General features: G+C 46.8%; 1 protein-coding gene across 6 annotated transcripts in view; it reads right to left on the bottom strand.

Annotated features, from left to right (window-relative positions):
- Positions 1 to 16,836, bottom strand: part of ATP11C (ATPase phospholipid transporting 11C (ATP11C blood group)) — a 57,664-nt gene that overhangs the window by 13,319 nt on the left and 27,509 nt on the right. For all 6 annotated transcript variants that reach the window (XR_012837249.1, XM_075763118.1, XM_075763117.1 and 3 more), the window contains 18 exons: positions 15,601 to 15,704; positions 14,856 to 14,906; positions 13,931 to 13,995; positions 13,266 to 13,347; positions 12,534 to 12,684; positions 11,558 to 11,755; positions 10,488 to 10,649; positions 10,134 to 10,291; positions 9,146 to 9,217; positions 8,284 to 8,357; positions 7,467 to 7,570; positions 6,689 to 6,870; positions 5,865 to 6,128; positions 5,386 to 5,560; positions 4,622 to 4,724; positions 3,341 to 3,486; positions 2,914 to 2,973; positions 1,735 to 1,862 (listed from right to left, as the gene is read on the bottom strand). Coding sequence is in view for 5 of the 6 variants with exons in the window: in XM_075763118.1 (XP_075619233.1) it covers positions 1,735 to 1,862; positions 2,914 to 2,973; positions 3,341 to 3,486; positions 4,622 to 4,724; positions 5,386 to 5,560; positions 5,865 to 6,128; positions 6,689 to 6,870; positions 7,467 to 7,570; positions 8,284 to 8,357; positions 9,146 to 9,217; positions 10,134 to 10,291; positions 10,488 to 10,649; positions 11,558 to 11,755; positions 12,534 to 12,684; positions 13,266 to 13,347; positions 13,931 to 13,995; positions 14,856 to 14,906; positions 15,601 to 15,704 (2,279 nt within the window). In the remaining variant the exon portion in view is untranslated. The remainder of the gene's footprint in view (positions 1 to 1,734; positions 1,863 to 2,913; positions 2,974 to 3,340; positions 3,487 to 4,621; positions 4,725 to 5,385; positions 5,561 to 5,864; positions 6,129 to 6,688; positions 6,871 to 7,466; positions 7,571 to 8,283; positions 8,358 to 9,145; positions 9,218 to 10,133; positions 10,292 to 10,487; positions 10,650 to 11,557; positions 11,756 to 12,533; positions 12,685 to 13,265; positions 13,348 to 13,930; positions 13,996 to 14,855; positions 14,907 to 15,600; positions 15,705 to 16,836) is intronic.

Below are 16,836 nucleotides of genomic sequence, written 5' to 3'. Positions count from 1 at the left end.
ATTATTTTTTCAGATTACTTTAAAATTTGAAGATTGATGGGGATAAAGGCATGTTTATGGCAAACCCAAAGATCTCCATTCCTCTCCCTAACTGTTAAGGCAATACATCCATTCTCAGCAAGATGCACCCTGCAAACCGGTGTGGCGCTGGGCTCCTCTAACTGCATTTTCCAAAAAACCCAAAAACCTACCGAATCCTATGCATGATGATGCAGTGACAATGCTCTAACATACTGCAGTTTGGGAGTAGGGAGCACAGATAAACCAGCCTGTAGGTGGGTTTTATTGCAAGGAGAGAAAATACAACCAACTTCCCTGCTGCGAGCTCTGTTTTGTATTCACATTTACGTCCTGCAGCGCTCATCGTAAACAGGCTTTTTACAGACTAGAGATCTGCACTGCAGCAACTCAGCACTTCATGCAGCAGAGGCGCAGCAGTCGTTCTGCATTCAGCAGCACATGCACAGTCATGAATATTCAAACTAAAGCTATCTGCCTGCACAATTAATCCGTTTTCCCTCAATGGGCTGACCCCAGAGATCAGACAGCCCACCAGGCGAACGCGCAGGGGCCAGCTGTTATTGATCTATGCCGCACAATATTCAATTACCAATTTATTTAAAAATACACGCGGTGGCATTTTGCCATACGAGAGGAGAAACACAGAGGTCTAATCAATCTTGGATCTGAGTACTTATTTCAAAAACATCCATGCCCCCTTCCTAGCCTCACAGCTTCGCTGCATTTGCTGAATTTTCTATACCTAAAGCAACTTTCACACAGTATCTTTAGGCACCTGCTAATTCCCTTCCCTGCAAAGGCATTGCTCTTGGCTTCAGCACGGCTTTGCCGCCCACAGTTCCTCCGTGGCCAAGGAGCATCATCCAGTGGTGACAGGGCTTGCACAGGGCACCAACCGGAGCAGCCCTGACCTGGTCTCTTGCCACGGGGGTGCGTGGACAGGAACCTTCCCAAAAAAGCATCTTCCTTAGTCCTTGCTGAATGGCCGCACCCAAGCGTGCGTGTGTGGGCAGGGGTGGGAGGAAGATGGGAAGCATCTCTGTTTCCGTGGCAGGTTGGAGCCACCCTCAGTTGCAACCAACGGAGGAGAGAAAGAAACCAGCAAAGCAGAGACAGGCAGTCTCCTCAAACGGGGCTCTCCATGGGCAACACGGCAGAAAACTCCGTGGAGCAGAGTTCCCCGGTAATAGTCCCTGATATGGGGATTTGGCTTGTGGAGGCTATCCCTTTAGATGAGCTGAGAAACTACCTGCCTGAGCTGGGCTTCAGAAACATTCATCTTTCTGTAAACGAATGGATCTTTTTCCCTCCTGAAAGCTACATCTCCCCTCCATCCATTACACGCTCTATCACGTGCTTGGCTCATGCTGCCAGGCTCAAAGCTAACGTGAATGAAAGGTCTGGCCACGCTCGCAGCTTGATTTTTCTTATGGATGAAGAATCCACATACAATTTATTATTTTTTTTAATAACCTGCTAGACTGGATACTGTTAGCACAAATAAGTAGAAAGAGGCAGCAAACAGGACATTGCTCAGCTCTAACGCAGCAGCAGCAGCGGCGCCAGCAGGGACAGAAACAGCCTTTTCTGCAGTTCATGGTGACCCCATCACCGACACGGGACAGGGCCACCTGCTTACGCTCCTCCGCCAACAACACTTAAACCGTGGTTAACCAAGTTGTGCAGAGGCTCACCTAGTCCTGTGCTACTTACATATACAGCTGAGGATCTGAGGTCAGCGTGTCGATGTTGATATGCTGCTCCAGGAGGCTGTAAGCCAGGATAGGTAGCGATGTGAAGCAGATGTTGTACATGGTAAGGTAAGCAGCATCGTACAGTGGCTTAAAAGAAGAAGAAAGGGTGAAATGAGACAGAAATTCCGCTTTAAAAGTCTCCCCGCCAAAGCGATTCAAAGTTCCCTTGCCTCTGCACATACCCTACAGACTGATCCCTTTGTCACAGCCACACAGGACAGTTTCACTTGATAGGGGTCACGCTTCGTGCAACGCCGGGGGGCCAAGGCACCTGCAGGCTCGTGGCCGGGACCCCGCTCCCACCGCAGGGAAGTTTTGTAACTGGCTGGTCTCATCTCCAGCAAAACGTGATTAAACAGCCCTTACCAGAGCTTTTCTGTAGCTATTGTGCTGCTGTTTCTATTAATACACTTGAAGTCTCCTGTGACTCTAAGGACTAGACTGTTTTAGAGAAACAATGGCTTCTTTTTTAAAAAAAAAAACCAAAAAAACAAAAACCAAAAAAACCCAAACAACAACCAAACAAGTGGTTCTGCAGAGACAAGCAGAGAATTATCTCCTGTCATTCACTGTTCCTTACCGTTACTTTTGAGGCAAAATAGACACAAAAGCCCAAAGCTCTTGTCTCCAAGCAGGTGAGCCCACCCCGTCACATGGACCTGTCCTTCTGATGCTCACTTGGACTAAGCGAGTCTCTGATGACACACATCGTGTGTCTTTTTTTAAAGGCTGTCACAAAAGAACGAACTGTTCTTCCTTTCGAGACGCCCCTTTAATGCAGGGAAACGCAGCAGAGGGGAAAAGATCAGGAAGTCTTTGAAACTTTTTCTCTTAAGAGAAGTAGTAACATCAGGTGCTGACAAACCAGCGAAACCCCTCTCATTATTTCAGGAAGGTGTCCGTCTGTGTTTATGGGTGGTGGATGGGAAAAAGAAAGAAAGCAGATTTCTTTCTTTTCAGTTATGGGTCTCAAAAACATTATGCTCCAGATGCGGTGCTGAGCAACGAGGTCGGTTCCTACTGTCCTCTAAAGCGAGGTGAGGAAGGGACAGGACGCCAAAAGCCAAGTCTCTGCTAGGAAGCCTCACTGTGCCTCTTGCTTTTGATCCTGGTTTATAGACACGTTACTGGAAGTTACCTGCTGTGAGAATCCACAGAAGAACTGGTATAAAAACTGCGGTAAAATGAAGCAAAGGTTCTAGGGAAACAAAAGACAAACAGTTAGGAGGGAAGCGCTTGACTCCTCAATCTAAATCCAAATAATTTTTCCTGCTATCAGACACTAATGTCTGATATTACAATATAGGACAAGTTAGGGTGCTGCTCTCTACCAAGCACAAAACTAATCCAATGAGCAGAAGACAGTGGAAGAAAGCCATGCTCACGTTGCCCAGTGAGCACTGTTTGCAACAGACAGGCACATGGCAGAGACACAGCCTGTTCCAGGGAAGGAAATCAGAGCTGCAGAACAACCTATACTTTTTTTTTTCCTGTTTACTATTTTTTTCTGTTGTCAAAGAAACCCATAGTATAAACAAAGAAACAAGCTCCACACGCATCCTTACCTTATAGAAGAAATACTGTACAAGGTGTGCTATTCTCACGTAATATAAATGCCCATGTGCTAGTAGCAATTTTCTTAAGTGTTTAAACTTTGGCACAGCGTAGTCGCTGTTTCTGGAAGCCTGCCGTCCTTCTTTGCCTTTTATACCTGCAGACAGAAGCATGGCAAGGGGTTAATCCCTGAGAGACTGGAATTTGGATGGATGCTATAGCAAGGGGTTAATCCCTGAGAGACTGGAATTTGGACGAATGCTACCCTCTAGGTTTGTTCACATCACTCAGTGTCTCAAGGCACGACAAAGGTCGTATTTCCCTCTCAAGTGCCCCGGGAGAGCAAAACACTAACGTGCTGCAAGACTCGGCGTGGTTTTGGCTCCACAACAGTCAGATCTGCCTCTGGAGTTTTTAAGCTATATTTAGGTTGCTGTCTGAGTTCCTATGTAAGAGAGCGTGGTGAAAAGTATCTAAGCAAACCTGATAAAAGATAAGGAATTGGTTTCCCCGTGGGCTTGCCCACATCTCACGCAGCCTAGTTATTTCACTGCAGACGCTCAGCCTCCCAAGACATCCCTGCAGAGCTGAGCTCAAGAAAGACAGTTTTGTTCGCTTAAAAGCCACATTGAAATGAACTGCACTGGGACCCCACTCATTACAGGGCTCCGCAGCATTTCCAACAGCCTCAAATCAAGAGGCTGTCCTTCCTCTTCCATCGACCCTTCTTTAGCAGTATTAAAAAATCTCCAGTATTTCCTGTATCTCTGACACCAGTCTGCAGAAAGCAGGATTGTTCCCAGCCTGATGTCAGTCATATGGACAGGGCAGGCACAACAAAACTGAGCATCGCCCCTCGGGAAACATGTGTGGGTTCCCAGTGCTGAGTTACTAGCAGCTGCGACCAGTTAGCCCGAATAAAGTCAGATATTTTCATCGCACTGCCTTTGCAACAACGGCCAGTAATCACCCATCAGTTTGCTACTTGTGCCTTTTGTTCTTCTGGCCAGCAAGCAACTTTGACCACCTTGAATCTGGCCATGCCATAGAGTTTCTGAACACAATCTGCAGTTTATCACGGACAGAGTTGTACTATTAAAGGTGATCAGTGTACGATGAACCCAAGCATTTATCTGGAGTCAAAGCCTGGCTCCAAAGAAAGCAACAGCAGACTTTCAGCATTTTTTGGTGGGATCAATTTAGCCACGTGCAATCAGAAATACTGACTGCGCCTCAAGAGCGAACCCCAGCAACAGCAGACAAGGTCAGACGGGTGTTATCAGGGGTCTTACCTATTCCAACGTGTGCTTCCAAAATCATACTAACATCATTCGCACCATCCCCTATGGAGAGAGTTATGGGGCTCCCTTTCGTGTTCTTCACCATTCGCACAATCTAAAAGATTTTAAAAAGGACAGCAGCAGAAACCAAGAATTCAGTAAAAATCTGCCCCACTTGCAAGACCCCCCCCCAGGACAAGTAGCTGGGTTTTTACAGCAGTAAAATAACACCTGGAGAGTTCAGATTAATAAAACCCCAAGTTATTTCCTTCACAGTCACCAACCAGAGCAAAAGCCAAGATTCTCAGCCCGGGGCTGAAGGACACAATTTAAAAACAAATCCCAGGCAGCAGCATCCCATCCTTCCCTTCTGCTCTCCCAAAGATGGGACCTGTCACGCATCTCAGGAAACCCTCCCTTGGAAGAGAGGCAGAGACACGCCACTTATCAGGCTTGGACACCATCAGCTGGCGTGAGGAAGTCACGGACTCCACTTGACAAATTTGGAAAGGCAAAAAGAAGAAACAGGGTTTTTTTGTTTATTTCTAATTCGTTTGGGTTTGTGGCTTCCTGCAAGCATATTAAACAAAGGTTTTACATTCAGATTTGAAAGACTGGTGTGCTTCCATCACTCTCTGAAGCTCAAACAAGGTTTACACATAGCCTGGAGAAGTCCTAGCTGATTAAGACGATCAGGTCAAGTCCCAGATGATGGATTAAAAGTGCATCACATCACCTAATGATGCGCGTCAGATGGTTAGAAGTAGGGTAAATACCTGTGCTTTCTGCAAAGGAGCCATCCGGCAGCAGAGGACTGCAGTACACTTCATGCAGATTTGTAGAAATATGTTTTTGTAATTACTAGAACTGGAGTCCTGAGAAGGGTTGAGTATCAGCGACAGCGTGGAGCCATCTATAATCAGACCGTACTCTTGACTCAATGTCCAGCTTCTGGGACACAACAAGGAACATGTTTGAAGTAAAATCAGACTTTAAGAAGCCAATCTAGCAGCTTGTATCATCTTAGCAGAAAAGAAATTGCTTTTGTATTAATCTTCTTCCCATCCCTTTTGGGGGGCTTAGCAATCTTAAAAGCTTGGATTTAACAAGGTAATTAAGTTCAAATCCAACTAATACTAGAGATGATGAGCAAAGTGAAGGAGCCAGCCGCAACCTGCACATAGCCAGTCCTACTTCTCTACAAACTTTGCATCTGCATCTGAAATGCGTGTGGGCTGGGTCCTCGCTCGCTTACCTCTTCAGGCCTCTCCTGTTTTTGGGAACGTCCTGAATCAGCCTTTTATGGTACTCCATCAGCAGCTCATGGAGCCGATCTTCCTTCCTTTCGCTCTCGCCCACCGTTTTCGCCGTCAGCTCCAGCAGCTCGGTGCTGGTCTGGAAGAGCCTGCAGGCGTAGCAGGTGGATTTGGCAGTTTCCATCTTGTCTCCCGTCAGCACCCAAACCTTCATGCCAGCTGCGTGCAGAGCTTCGATCGTCTCTGCCGACTGCTCCTGCAGCCTGCGAGCAGAAGCAAAACATCACTCCTCAGGTTGGCCCACACTTAATCCATATAATCCATATTTTGCAGGTAGGAAATACCAGCTCAAGAGAAGTTAATTGATTTACTCTGTGCTGGGGAGACTGCGGCCATAGGTATAAGGATTAGAAGTCAGCAATCCCAAATTTTTTATTTGCAGCCCAAAAAAAAATAAAAAAAATCACTGCTTTATACTGTGAGACCTAAGAGTCAAGAGTAAGAGTTTAATTCACACATACAATTACTGTAACTGCACACAAAACTGAATTTGTTTTGATGTGCAAGTTAACACCGTGTGCTTAGTTCACTCTCTACAAGTGCAAGTACTTCAGTAGTTTCATTAATAAATCCTAATTCCTACTACACCAGCCAATTTTAGCAACTAGGGCACTGTGTAATGGGTTGTGCCACGGAGTAATTAATTGCCCTGGACACTTTCAGCATCTGCCTGGCTGCTCAGCTCCACCACGGCGACTCATGATACAACGTCAGGAAGAAACCCAGGTACCACAGTGTCAGTGGTTGGTGGTCCCCTCTTTACCTGTCTTCTACAGCTGTAGCCCCAATCAAGTGCATGTCTGCTTCTGTGTCTTCAAAAACCTTCGCCATCTTCTCCTCCCTGTCCTGCAGAGCCATCTTAGCTTCATTAAGTTGTCTGTCGATTTTGTCGAACTCCTTTTGAGTGAGTTCTTTGAATGCCACGCAGAGTGTTCGGTAGCCATCCTGGTAGGGAGAGAGAAAGAAAATAAAGTGTCTAAAACCAGATTTTCTACAGCTCCTCACTTTAGGGTTAGTGTTTTTCTTCCCCATCAGTGCTTTCTATCAGTACTGACCCTGACAGCACTGCCAATTTGTTGGCTTGAGTCAAAAGACTAATTTCTCTGTGTTTATACAGTGACTTCTTCCCACCAAGTAACTGTGGCTTTGCTTATTACGTGCATATAACATGGCAGAGAGAAACTAAGAGAAGGAGCAGAGCGGGGAGCGTACATCCAGCCAGGAGAGCGGAGACCGGGTATCCCCACAACTGGGACCAGGCACTTCAGCCACCGGAGAAAACAGCCTGCTATTGTTATTTCTGTTTCTAACTTGATCGGGAGACGCTTGGACACAACTGTGATGGAAACCATATAAGTATATCAAAAGTCAAATAAAGGTGGAAGCCAAAAAAACAGTAAAGGAAAGAAGCCCGGCTTCAAAACAATGTGAAGTGACACTCAGATTTTCAACGCTTCCCTCCAAAGCAAGGTCACATCCCTATTTTTGGAACAAGGCTTTCCTGACCCCAGGAGCCAGCCAAATTCCATCTGAGTGCTCACCATAGCGTTGCGGTCCACGTGGACTTTCGTTTGTTGGATTTCTTCTTGCTGCACCCTTGGAAAAATAGAGGAGTCTGCTCCTTTACAGAAGAGAAGCAACTTTCCTAAAAGCAAATTATAAATAGTTCATAGCATTCACAAGCTGTAGAAAGGCTTAACTGATTCAATAGCCAGCAAACGATGCAGAGGGAGGAAATGTGGCAGGACTAAAGAAGGAACTGCTAGAAGCCCTGTTGCTTGCCAAAAGTGGCCTGCACTAACCTGTGCAAAACCTTGTTTGACCTCGGGCTGGAACACCAGGTGTCCCTACCTGCCTCTGAGCAAGCCTTCTGCAACAGCCTGCACAAAGCAGGTTATGGTTTTTTTTTCCTATTTACAAGCCTTGGCAATCTTTACAGGCAGGGTAAAACCAGCATCCCATACCTTACGGGACTGAAATTTGAGAACGATGGTGACCTCTGAATTTTTGTCTGCTATCCCCATGAAAACTCATCCCGCTCAGGGGAAGGTCTCAGATCTCCCCTGCCCCTGTAGTTGTACCTCCAGGCTGGAGCAAAGCAAGCAGGGAGCTCTCTGGAGGTCACTGTCCCTCTCCCCTTCTCTGCTGCTGGGCCCCAACCGCTGCTATGCGGAACATTAACTCTATCCCAACCAGACCCAGTACAGAACTTCATCAGACCAGCTAAGAAAACCTGAACAGTTTAGCCTCTCTGGGTTACAACACGTGGCATTACGCACACGCAGTACAGGAATAAAGAGGACAAGTTTTATATTTGTGCACGCTGTATGGGAGTCCAGAAATGCGTTTTAACTGTACCCGTGGTGGTTCTCACAATGACGCTCATACGGCGACGGACAGGATCGAAGTTCAACACATGGAGAAGTTGGTACCTTTTAAAAAAAAAAAAAAATAGAGCTTAGACTCGGTAAAAGAAAAATAACTATTTAAGACAGAAAATCACTAAGAACAAGCTGCAGAAATCAATACACCCTACAAATGGCAGCACCCACTGGGTAACGTACTTTTTACAGCACAAGAAAACGGAATAAAAACCCCCTCCAGCGCTGCTTTGAGCATGGGGCCGAGGGCGTGGGTGCACCCAGGCCCCAGGCTGGGGACCAGTGCCGCAGGCAGCGATGTCGGCTCTGGCAGTCAAATACGAAGTTTCGCCATAAGGGGAGTAAGAAGTGAAACTTGCTTGTGAAGGCAAGTTCTGGGGAAGCGCTGGGGTTAGGTCAGTGATTTCAGCTGTCCCACGAGCTGGGGGCACAGGGTAAAATCTAGCTATTTTCAGCTGGAAGGGGAAGAGAGTTGCAGGGAAGGGAGCCATTCACGCAGTTTAGGCTTAGAGCATCCCGCTGTGAGGCCCAGCCATGGTCCGTAAGGTCAGCAACCACCCTGCGAATCCTAGGCATGATCTGCGCAGCCACACACAGATGAAGGATACGTGTAGGGAACCGCAGGCACTACAGGGACCTGAGCTTAGATGTCATTTTTGCAAGCAAGCCCTTCAGCCTGCACCTTGCTGTGCAAAAAGGACAGGAGTTTTCGGGCAGGTCAGCACGGTCTGATGCCAGCCCTCGCGGAACAGCTCCGACCTGACCAAACGCGGTTAAGCCGGGCGGGAGGCGGTGCAGCACTAGCAGCCCCGTTCCTCGGCAACCCCCACGGCACTTACATTTCAGTTTCATTCTTTTGGTTTCGTATTTTCATGAAATCGTTTTCAAGTCCTAGAAAAGTGAAACCATACCTGTCAATAAACAAAAGGACAGAACAACATTGAAAACACCCATTGGCACATATTATACATTAACAACGTTCTCGTTTCACCTTCCGTACTGCAGAAGAGAGCAAAGAAGTTAACAAGCCTGAGCTAAAAAACTTGGCTAGACGTTTGCTTGCTCCATGCAGAGCCTGCTGCGACGTTCTGGCACCACTCTCGTGACCTGGAGAGCTGGGCACCGCAGCACACAGACACTGAGGGACTCTGGACGCGGTCCCCTGGGTCTCCAGCAGATTTACAAGCCATGAGCAACTATATACAGCTGCAACAGCCTGTGCCTAAGACCTAGGGACTGGCAATAGCACAGAACGGTTTGGATTGGAGGGGGTCTTAAAGATCACCTAGGTCAACCCCTCTGCCATGACCAGGGGTACCTTCCACTAGGTCAGGTTGCTCAAAGCCCCGTCCAACCTGGCCTTCAGCATCTTTGTCAGGATCCAAATGTGGGTTTGATAAAAGTAACCCACCCTATTATTTTTCCACTGCATGCCAAGGAAGCAAATTGGCTGCAGAGTGCACGTGGTAACTGGTCTCCATTTCTTGGGGATTAAAACACGTGGTCACGGGGGCTCCCACAAAGGATCCTCTGCCCGATGGGCACTGCTCTCAGCAGCGCATGCAAGCCACGACCTCCCAAGAAGCTGCTCAGAGGAGGCGGCCTTTTGCAGAGCATCCCTTTCACGGAGAGCTCATTTAAACCCACGGGCTCATGTGGCTTAACAGGGCTGTGGGTCAGGCCCAGCGCTGGTATCACAACGTGGTTCCCAGAGAGAGACAGATGCAGTCTTGACTGGGGAAAAGGGTCTACCGTCTTCAGATAACCCTCACCGCCCTCCCACTGGGAGACAGGGAAGGAAAAAACCCAACATCTTCATATTCTTACTTTTCTGCGCCTTTCACCAAAGCAATTTCATCCGGGGAAGAGGAGATGTAGGTGTATTTGCGTTCTGGATGTCCTATCAGCCCATCCACCTGGTCTGCTTCCTTGATCTGAACGGTGTGGCACAGGCAGAGGGCTCGCAGGAACAGCTCCTCGCGGCTCTAGGCAGGAGCGAGGGAGGGCTCGTTACCAGCCCAATGCCGTGCACCCAGCCCACCTTGCAGCACTTCCTTGTGATTTTTGTGGATGTATATTAAAAAAAACCAAACCGCCCCTCCCCATCCAGATTCTGCTGCATTTAACCAGGCAGGAGCTGAACACAAAACCCCAACAGTCATAAACATGCAGATTTCTTACCTTTTCTGCTTTGCCATAATATTTTAGGGGTCCATCAGTCTGAGAGAAGCCATCCACCTCTGAAATGCAGCCTTTGTACTTGTGCCCGTCTATGCAGCACTCGATGAACTCCATGCTGTTCTCCGTCAGGGTCCCAGTTTTGTCCGTGAAGACGTACTCCACCTAGAAGCAGGCAGGCTGCCTTGCTGCACCCCCAGCCCCACGCGCTGAGGAAGGAGCCCACAAAAACCAGAAAGGCTGGGGCATTTTAGTGCATCTGCTATCCTAACCTGACCCCCCAAAAAGATGCAGGTGCCCCAGGGAAGTTACACCACTGTGTAGTTTTACTACTTTGCTCCTCAGAGCAGCTACTCTGTTTTTCAGCCCATTGCATGGGTGGCAGGAGGCAGGTCCTGGAGACTTAAAATGTGTTTCCAGGCTCTTCATTTTCCCCTCATCCTCTTTATTGTGTCCTTTGCTATAGCTCCTAGCGCTTATATAGCTGCTGCGGCAGTTCTGCTGCCTCCTTTGGGGGATCTTCATTTTGGTGCTGTATTTAAATTAGACTAATCGCTACTCCAAATTGATTTTTTTATTTTATTTTAAGCAAAATAAAAAGCAGGAGGCACTACTCATACATCACACTCAGTCTCTCCTGATGTAGATAAGAAAGGGAAGCCTGAGCTATCTAATTGCCCCAGCAAAGCAGAAGCAGCGTGGCTGCACGTGCGCTGCGTGCCCAGAGGGATGACTGGGCAGGCATTTTCGTTAATCCTCAAAGAGACAAAGGATTTTTAATTTTTAATTGAAGCAGTGAAAGCAAACCACCCTGACACGCAGAGCGTTGCGCCTGATATTCCCCAATATGGAAACAATTGGCATGACCCAATTCCTGCTCTTTCATGCACTATTTATAATCTTATCCATTTTGCAGAGCGAGTAGAATCACATTAAATGGAAAGTGCCACCAAACCGGCTGAAGCTCTGCCCTGAGGGGATCACGAGGGACTGTCACAACAAGGGTTCCTATCAGGGAGGACATTTCTGTCCACATTTTCATCCAACCAGATCCAAACAGAGCATGTTCTGACCTGCCCGAGCTCTTCGTTCAGGTCCGAGGTGTTCACCAACGCTCCTTCTTTTATTTCTTCGTCATACAACTCCTTGTCCCAAGAGATGAAGAAGGAGCCCAAGAACTTCTGCATCTCTACTGTAACATACATGGAGACCGGGATAATAAAATTGAAGAGGACCATAAAGGACAAGAAGTCTGTGAACATCCGCAAGACCTGCAATGGAAAGAGGAGAAGATGCAGTCTGTGCCTGTCAGGCATAACTCAGAATACCTCTGGGGTTTTAGAGAGCTTTTCTTCTCAGGTGAAGTAGAAAAAAAAAAAAAAAAACCCCTGAAAATGAATACAGCCAAGATTCAGGGCCAAATTCCATTTTCCTTTGATGCAGAAAATCTCACTATCCTCTGCAGATCTATGAGGGTATAATACAGGAGGACATCTCACTGCTTCATAGAGACCAAAACAATGTTTTATTTGAGTATATTCCTCTTAAGAATATAGTGTTACAGGCTCATTCTGATCTCAAGTAACTAGAAACAAGGAGCAAGTGGCTTGAGACCAGTCACGCTATGGCACGGGTACAGCTGATGCAGGGACATCCCACTCAATAATCCATCAAATAACTGATTTCTACACACTCATTCAGGCTTAACTGCCTGTGTTTCAGCAAGTTTAAGAAGCTGGCTGATGTGGCCTTGATTTATCTACTCAAAGCTGAAAGATTGCTCAAGTTCAGGTACAGATCCAGGTTAAATCAGCTGCTGTGTTTATGTAATATATAGTATTTATTTTTGCTTTGCCCCACTCCATGCGAGCATCGCCGTGCACGAGCGAGGCAGGAAAGAAATGCAAATAGCAGGAGAGACCGAAGGAAACGGCAGCACTTCCAGCGAGCAAACAAGACTCACAGGGCTGGCAGCAGACACCATCAGATTAAATAAAACCGTCAGAATAAATAAAGCTGGAGGAGGTGCTGAAATACAAATCCACTTACCTTGAACGTCTCTCTCTCTTTTTTAGTCTTTTCGTTGTACCAAGGCTCATCATTAAATGGATTACTCTGCCAAACATATTTCAGAGTCGTGCACACAGTAGCCTTGCTCAATAGGATGCACAAATACACTATCAAGAAAGCGTTGATAGATCTGAAAAATAGGTTTCTTTTTTAAATTCTTACAGCTATTTTTCATATAGAAAAATCATGCAAATAAGCAGGAACAAGACTTCTTTACTTTTCATAGAATCACAGAATGGTTTGGGTTGGAAGGGACCTCAAAGCCCATCTAGTTCCAACTCCCCTGCCATGGGCAGGGACACCCTCCACTAGCCCAGGTCGCCCAAAGCCCCATCCAACCTGGCCTTGAACACTGCCAGGGATGGGGCATCCACAGCTTCTCTGGGCAACCTGTGCCAGTGCCTCACCACCCTCACAGGGAAGAATTTCTTCCCAATATGTGAGGGAATTACAGAACAAGTGCTTTTGACAGTGCTGATTTTCAGGGTCAGTTCACATATTTTAATATTTTTTAATTTTGTTTTTAAATAAGAGAAGTTACTAAATGATGCAGCTTCTTGAAAGATATGCTTAATCAAATATACAGATTTTCTATACAATGAGAGGGCATCTGAAACAAAAGGCAGCAGATTCAGGGATTATTTCTGTATAAGTCACCCATAAAAAAACCCAACAGCTTTTACCGATTTTTTACTAACTATAAATACTCACTTTTCTACAGCAGATCGTTTCTGAGATTTCCCTTGGTAGTTCAAAGCCATTTTCGTTTCCATTCCAGTATAGACTGCAACTCCTACAGAGCATTAAAGCAGGGCTCATCAGGGACTCAGCCCAGGAGGGACCCAGGTTGCCCTTAGCCATAAGGGGCATCGGTGTTTACATGAAAATCGAATCCCAGTTGAAAAAGTCCTTACCCAAGGACTGTTCAACTACAGAAACCTCCGAGGCTGCTAAGTAATGTAATTACATATATCCCAGAGCCTATGGATCACATATAGTCAGAAAAAACATCAGTCTGCCACAGCAGCCATCACCTTCAATCACGAGTGGCTGGGACTGCGATCCTAGCACACATTTTTCAGCAAAGGATTTGGGAACAACTCCCTGCTCTTTGTACCTCAAGCAAAAAGAAAAGCTTGCTGAGGTGTACTAACACAACCTGCACAGCTTGGGAGCACTGTGGATATAAGCAGTATCTCCAAATTTCACTCTGTCAACTTTGCAATCAGCTGATTGCAAATGCAACTGCAGGGTGCAGGCAGACAGGCAGCAGAGAAGTATTTTCCCTCTCTAGATTTAGTGATGAACATCTACACTTGCCATTATTTATCAGAACTATGTAAGTAAATAAAATAACACCAACAAAAAATGTTCACCATAAATCTTCTTGGTATTTTTGAGGGTAGCACCTTTCAGCAACAGGTTTTCAGGACCCAAAGACCTAAATGTAAAAGAAATTATAACATTACATCACTCAGAAAACATTCAAACTGCTTTATAATTTAGACCCAGAGATAGATTATAAAGCTAAACAGATGTTCTTTAGATCCGATTACTTGATTTGTATGTTAAATTTGGCATTAAGCTTTGTTTTTCTCTTTACATACTTGTATTTCCATTTCATCTTAACACACATTATTTTTAGTGCTCAAAGTTCCAAATTTAATGGGGATTATCAGTAAGGCTGTTGAGGAATAAGTGCAAACTGTTCCGATCTAATATGTTCTAGTACTTATATAAAAACCTGATTTTAAAAGCATTGAAAATCTGTCCATCACAGCACAGTCCATTACTGCCACCATCAAAATCAATGGCTTATTTTGCTCCCATTTATGTTTTTATTTCTTTTTGAAAACCCCACCTGTGACCCTCCGTTGCTTCTAGGGTCCACGTAGATCCACCACAGCACGAAACACGGCCGGCACCGCTCTGGTGACAGCACAGTCTGGACGGTATTTGCTTATTTTTTCTGAAACACCCTGATTGACGCTTATGTTTCTGCTTTCCCTCAAAAACCAATATTTTGCAATTGTCTGGTAAATGTGTTCCCCATCAGCAGGGAAGGATGTAACCAGGTGGTCCTGCACTGCTTCCCCAAGAGGGGCTCAAACACATCATGGCATGGCAGAAGAGCGTAAGTGGAGAGGTTAACTACAGGCCTCCCTGAAAAATGAAATATTTGGAACGGTTAAAGAAAAACAACCATTCCCTAACAATGGCAGCACCAGTTCAGAACCGTAAAGTCTGATGTAGATGCCCAACCTCTTTGAGAAGGGCCAGTGAGATGGCTGCAAGACCAACCTGGCTACGGGCTCTTGGTTGCTTCTGTAGATCATAATTCTTCCAACAAATCTGCAATAAAAATATGAGAAACTCGTATTACAAACACATTAACGTTATACGGAGCTACTAGAGACATAGTAAAAAAAGCCCTTGGCAGGAGATGGAAGCAGACACATAAATGAACGCATTTGGGAGTTGAACACTTCAGAGGGGCGGCTACACGGGGGACAGGGGGAAGCCACGCATCCCCAGGGCTGGGGGACCCCCAGCTGCCACCCATCAGTGGAGCAGCAGAACCTGACGTGCCTACGCTCCCCAGCACATCCCCATTACACCCCAGCACACCTCCTGCAAGGGATTTAACCACAAAGACTGCTTACTCCTGGAAGTCCTTCAGCCCAATGCATTTAACTTGGGAGGTCGAGGGCCTAAGAATAGGCACACGGACCATTACTACAGCTGAGCTGACAAAAAATAACTCATTCCACCATGACAAGTGTCGCACCAGGAAGGTTTTGCTGCAAAGAGACCAAGCCCTGAAGAAGCGTGGTGTCAACTTTGCCGTCCTCGTACGGAAGAAGCCCTGCAGCTTATCACTGCCTCGAGAAACCTTTTGGTCTCTGCTGAAAAGAAAACGCCCTTCACTTTGCTGAACTGTAACTTATTAGATCCCCCAACCGATGGTGCTCAGGTGCCTGCAGGGAGGTGACACCAGGCAGCAACAGGGCAGGAGGAGCAGGATGGGCAGGACGAGCAGACTCACTTGTAGAGGTCAGGCTGTGGCTGTTCACACTCGATCGTGGCAGTGAGGGTGTCGATGGCTTCATCCGTACAGAGCACGGTGGTATCCCGCACCGCGTAGTGAGTCTGGGCAGAGAAGCAGAAGCAGCGTCACCACAAGCCCCCAGCAACACAGCCCACGTTTTACCCCATTAATTACAATACCACAAAGGCTCGTCAGCGCCAGCAGCTCACCCCAGCCCTCGCCCCGCTCCCACAAAACAACTGAAGCATCTCTCAATGAAAGACTGAAGTCAATAAGCTTAAGAGAAACCGTAGCGGGAAGGAGCTGCTGAGTGTCTGTTCGGCAAGACGTGCACCAAAAGCAGGGCATCTTTGGGTTTTCCCCAGGGACTTGCTGCCGCCCCGGCTGGGGTGGGGGGGGGGTGAGGCTGCAGGCACCCCCGGGGCAAAGGGGCGCCCAGGGACCAGCCGCCCACCCGTTCCTGAAGGTAATTAGATGCCAGCTCCAGTGCCCAGGGATCAGGCAGAGCACTGGCAGGCTCCAAGCTATTTTTAGCAGCTGCTGCTGTGAAGGTTCATCTCTCACAATTAACTGCAAAGCCCACGAAGGATCCGCTCGCTGCCTTCCAGCCTCTATTTATAGGAGCTGCTCAGAGCTCCAAGTCACGGCAGGCTGCCTCAATCCATCTTCATAAACAAATTCATTAAAAAGCTTCCTCCAGTCCTTACATTTGCGTTCTCCTCCTTGTGCATCCCAGGAGGAACTGCTACGTTACACACACTGTAGTCATGACATTATAAATACCCACCTTCGTGACATTTTGGTAATCTGCCTGGCTTTTCGTATTAAAAGCTGACAAACACACACACACATGCATTTCTGGTATAAACCACAGCGTTTGTGAAACAACTCAAAACTGTTCTGCAGTGACCTGTACCAAACCCAACCCTTGTGTGGGGTTTTGCATCCGCTGCTCCTGTCACCATGGACACTGTGCAATTACTGAGTGATACTTCAAAGCCACCTCCTAATCAATTCCATGATCTTTTACATCCTCGGTCCCTTAGCATATTTAGAAAACACACGTTCTTTTAGATAACTTATGACTGAGGATTCACACTTCAAAGAGCCCTGACAAAATGCTTTTTATAGTTCTGCTCCAGTTTCACTTAACCAGGCATCTTTCCCATACCTCGACCTGACATGCCCCAAATACCCGAAAAATCCCCACAGGTAGGCAGCAGATACCGGCGC

Source organism: Balearica regulorum, chromosome 11 (genome assembly GCF_011004875.1).
Source record: "Balearica regulorum gibbericeps isolate bBalReg1 chromosome 11, bBalReg1.pri, whole genome shotgun sequence".
NCBI classification, from domain to species: domain Eukaryota; kingdom Metazoa; phylum Chordata; class Aves; order Gruiformes; family Gruidae; genus Balearica; species Balearica regulorum.
The sequence above is the reverse complement of the archived record's forward strand: the minus strand, read 5'-3'. Positions and strand labels throughout refer to the sequence as shown.